We start from the raw sequence: 2,434 nt of genomic DNA on the forward strand, positions 1-2,434 counted from the left end.
TTTGAAGACATAGAGGTTGTTTAAAAACACCATACGTTCCTGGGTCAAACACCAACCACTGAAATTTTTCCAAAATGGTTTCACAGCTTTGGTTTAGAGGTGGAGAAAATGTTTGAGGGCATATGGTGAATTTTTTGAGTAGAGTCATTCTGTTACTAAGACTTCAAAGTATTTTACTGCAATTTTTCAAATCTGTATCTATAATAAAATTTGAGTTGTGATTATTTAGGCATTACTTTTTGAACAACCCTCGTATTATCCCCTTTTTCAGAATGTTTATATTGTTGTAAAGTTATATTGATACAATTGTATCTAAAGTGTTACTGGCACAGATATATTGGTTACTCTATGATCTGTTACATTGCAGTTGTGTCATCTGTCTAATTAGTTTTTAGATTGATTTGTTTTTATTTATGGTACTTATTACTGTGGCTATCTATACTTTCATATATTTATATATTCTTATGATTAAATACTGATTCATTTTATCTACTGAGACAGCGCTTCATTGTTCTAAAAGAACTGTTTGTTTTTGAGGTTAGGGTTAGGCACACCTAAGGGAGGGTTAAGTTACTTACCTGACGCTGTCGGGATTTACTCCCTTCGGCCAGACGCTGTCGGGATTTGAATCCCATTCCAATAATAAAAAGCAAATAAAACACTATCATATTTCTTGGCTTCTGTTCTTGTGGAAAGTTTCATCATACATCATTGACTTGATTATGTAAAATATTAAAGTATCAGATGAAGCCAGATGTCACGTTGACACCGTATTATAGACGCACCGTCCATTATACACAGCTCTCACCTGTGACGCAGGTACTGAGCATATTTGCATCTGATGTTTATATTTATCTGATGCTCTTGTCTCAGTGTAATCATTCTGCTACAGACTTGTCATACAAGGTGTTCTCATTGCTAAAGGGACCTACAGTAATACAAGGATCATATACTGAGAGACAATGACGTCACCTGTGAATCTCACTAAATTAATTATTACAATGGTTACTGGGATGTCTGGGTCCATATTATGCTGCTCAGTTTTCTTTTTGTACATCAGACACTGGAGAGAGACCAGTAATCCAGGAACTTGCGATAAAATCAGCTTTGTGACACTGCTGACAAATCTCCTCTTTCAGATCAACATGACTGTTTATTATTTTTTTGAATACTTTGGGATATTTCTGATGTTGGACAAAATCATAATATTAATCAGGTTTATGTTACAAAACACCCTATTTGCTATGAGTTTCTGGAACACCGCCTGGCTCTCCATCTTCTACTGCGTCAGATTGGTGAACATTTCCCATCATATTTTCCTTCGTGTTAAAGCAAGGTTCCCGTCTTATGTTCCTCATCTCATGTTGGGATCACTGTTATGTTCCGTAGTCATTAATGTTCCAGTTGTATTTACAACAAACATTGAATTTCTCAGAAATAACACTGACAAGACAAATCTGCGCCGTTATAACATTACATGGAATGTTACTTATGTCCTCAGCAGCACACTGATTAGGTTCTGTCTGCCATTTGTGGTGACCTGTCTGTGTATCGGGCTCAGTGTCAGATCTATACTGAGACACATCTGGAGGATGAAGCAGGGAGACTCCCACATAACATCTGCCCAGCTCCAGGGCCACGTCCGGGCTGTCCGGTCAATTATTGTACATGTTACGCTGGACATGGCTTTCTATATTACAATAACATTACATAATATTTTATCACCATTGAATATTAATGCTGATGAATTTTTGCACTTTACTATACTGCTATGTATTCGGCTTTATCCCACTGCTAAAACTCTCATTATCATCCATGGAAATCCCAGGATCAAGAATATATTATGTGGCCGCAGCGTCACCCCCTGAATATAAACTCTGTACAGATAGAATGAGAACTGTGTTTTGTTTTGTTAAATCTCTAAATATTACAGGATTAGGTTAATAACATCACTGGTGCCAAATAATCATTAAATATTGGTGGCTTGTTTCTCAAAAACACCAGTTTTTGAGGGGTAACCAAAAATAATTATCACCCCCATGTACGAAAAAGGGACCGCAGCAGAAATCTCCAAAATCCACTGCGATCCCTCTATTCCTGCAGGTAGTCGCATCCCCCATAGGTCTCTACGCTACCAGATTTACTAACTTCAGAAATGCGATACATTCCAGAGGTTGGCTCCCGCAGCTAACGCCATCTGAAGATGCTATTAGCCTGTTGTAGCCCGTAGGCTACACTTTGCATAATTAGCTGGGAGAGGGTTTTCCCAGAATCCTCCCCAGAAATGGCGGCCGTGCAGTGGGACTGTGTATGCACAGTAGCCCCACAGCACTCCGGGTATAACGCAGGTACAGACGTCATTAGAACCTCTGTCTCTGCGGGTGCCGGATGATACATTCCAGCGCTATGATCGCATCTTGCAATGTGCTTGTGG

At 39.0% G+C, this 2,434-nt stretch overlaps 1 protein-coding gene across 1 annotated transcript; it reads left to right on the forward strand.

Annotated features, from left to right (window-relative positions):
- Positions 1-962: 962 nt before the first annotated feature.
- On the forward strand, positions 963-1,868 carry LOC148477410 (taste receptor type 2 member 41-like). Its single transcript, XM_088456814.1, has one exon. The coding sequence runs from the start codon at positions 963-965 to the stop codon at positions 1,866-1,868; it is 906 nt and encodes a 301-aa protein (XP_088312940.1).
- The last annotated feature ends 566 nt before the right edge of the window (positions 1,869-2,434 follow it).

This window comes from Taudactylus pleione, unplaced genomic scaffold (assembly GCF_031769625.1).
Source record: "Taudactylus pleione unplaced genomic scaffold, aTauple2 ptg000720l, whole genome shotgun sequence".
Lineage (NCBI taxonomy): Eukaryota > Metazoa > Chordata > Amphibia > Anura > Myobatrachidae > Taudactylus > Taudactylus pleione.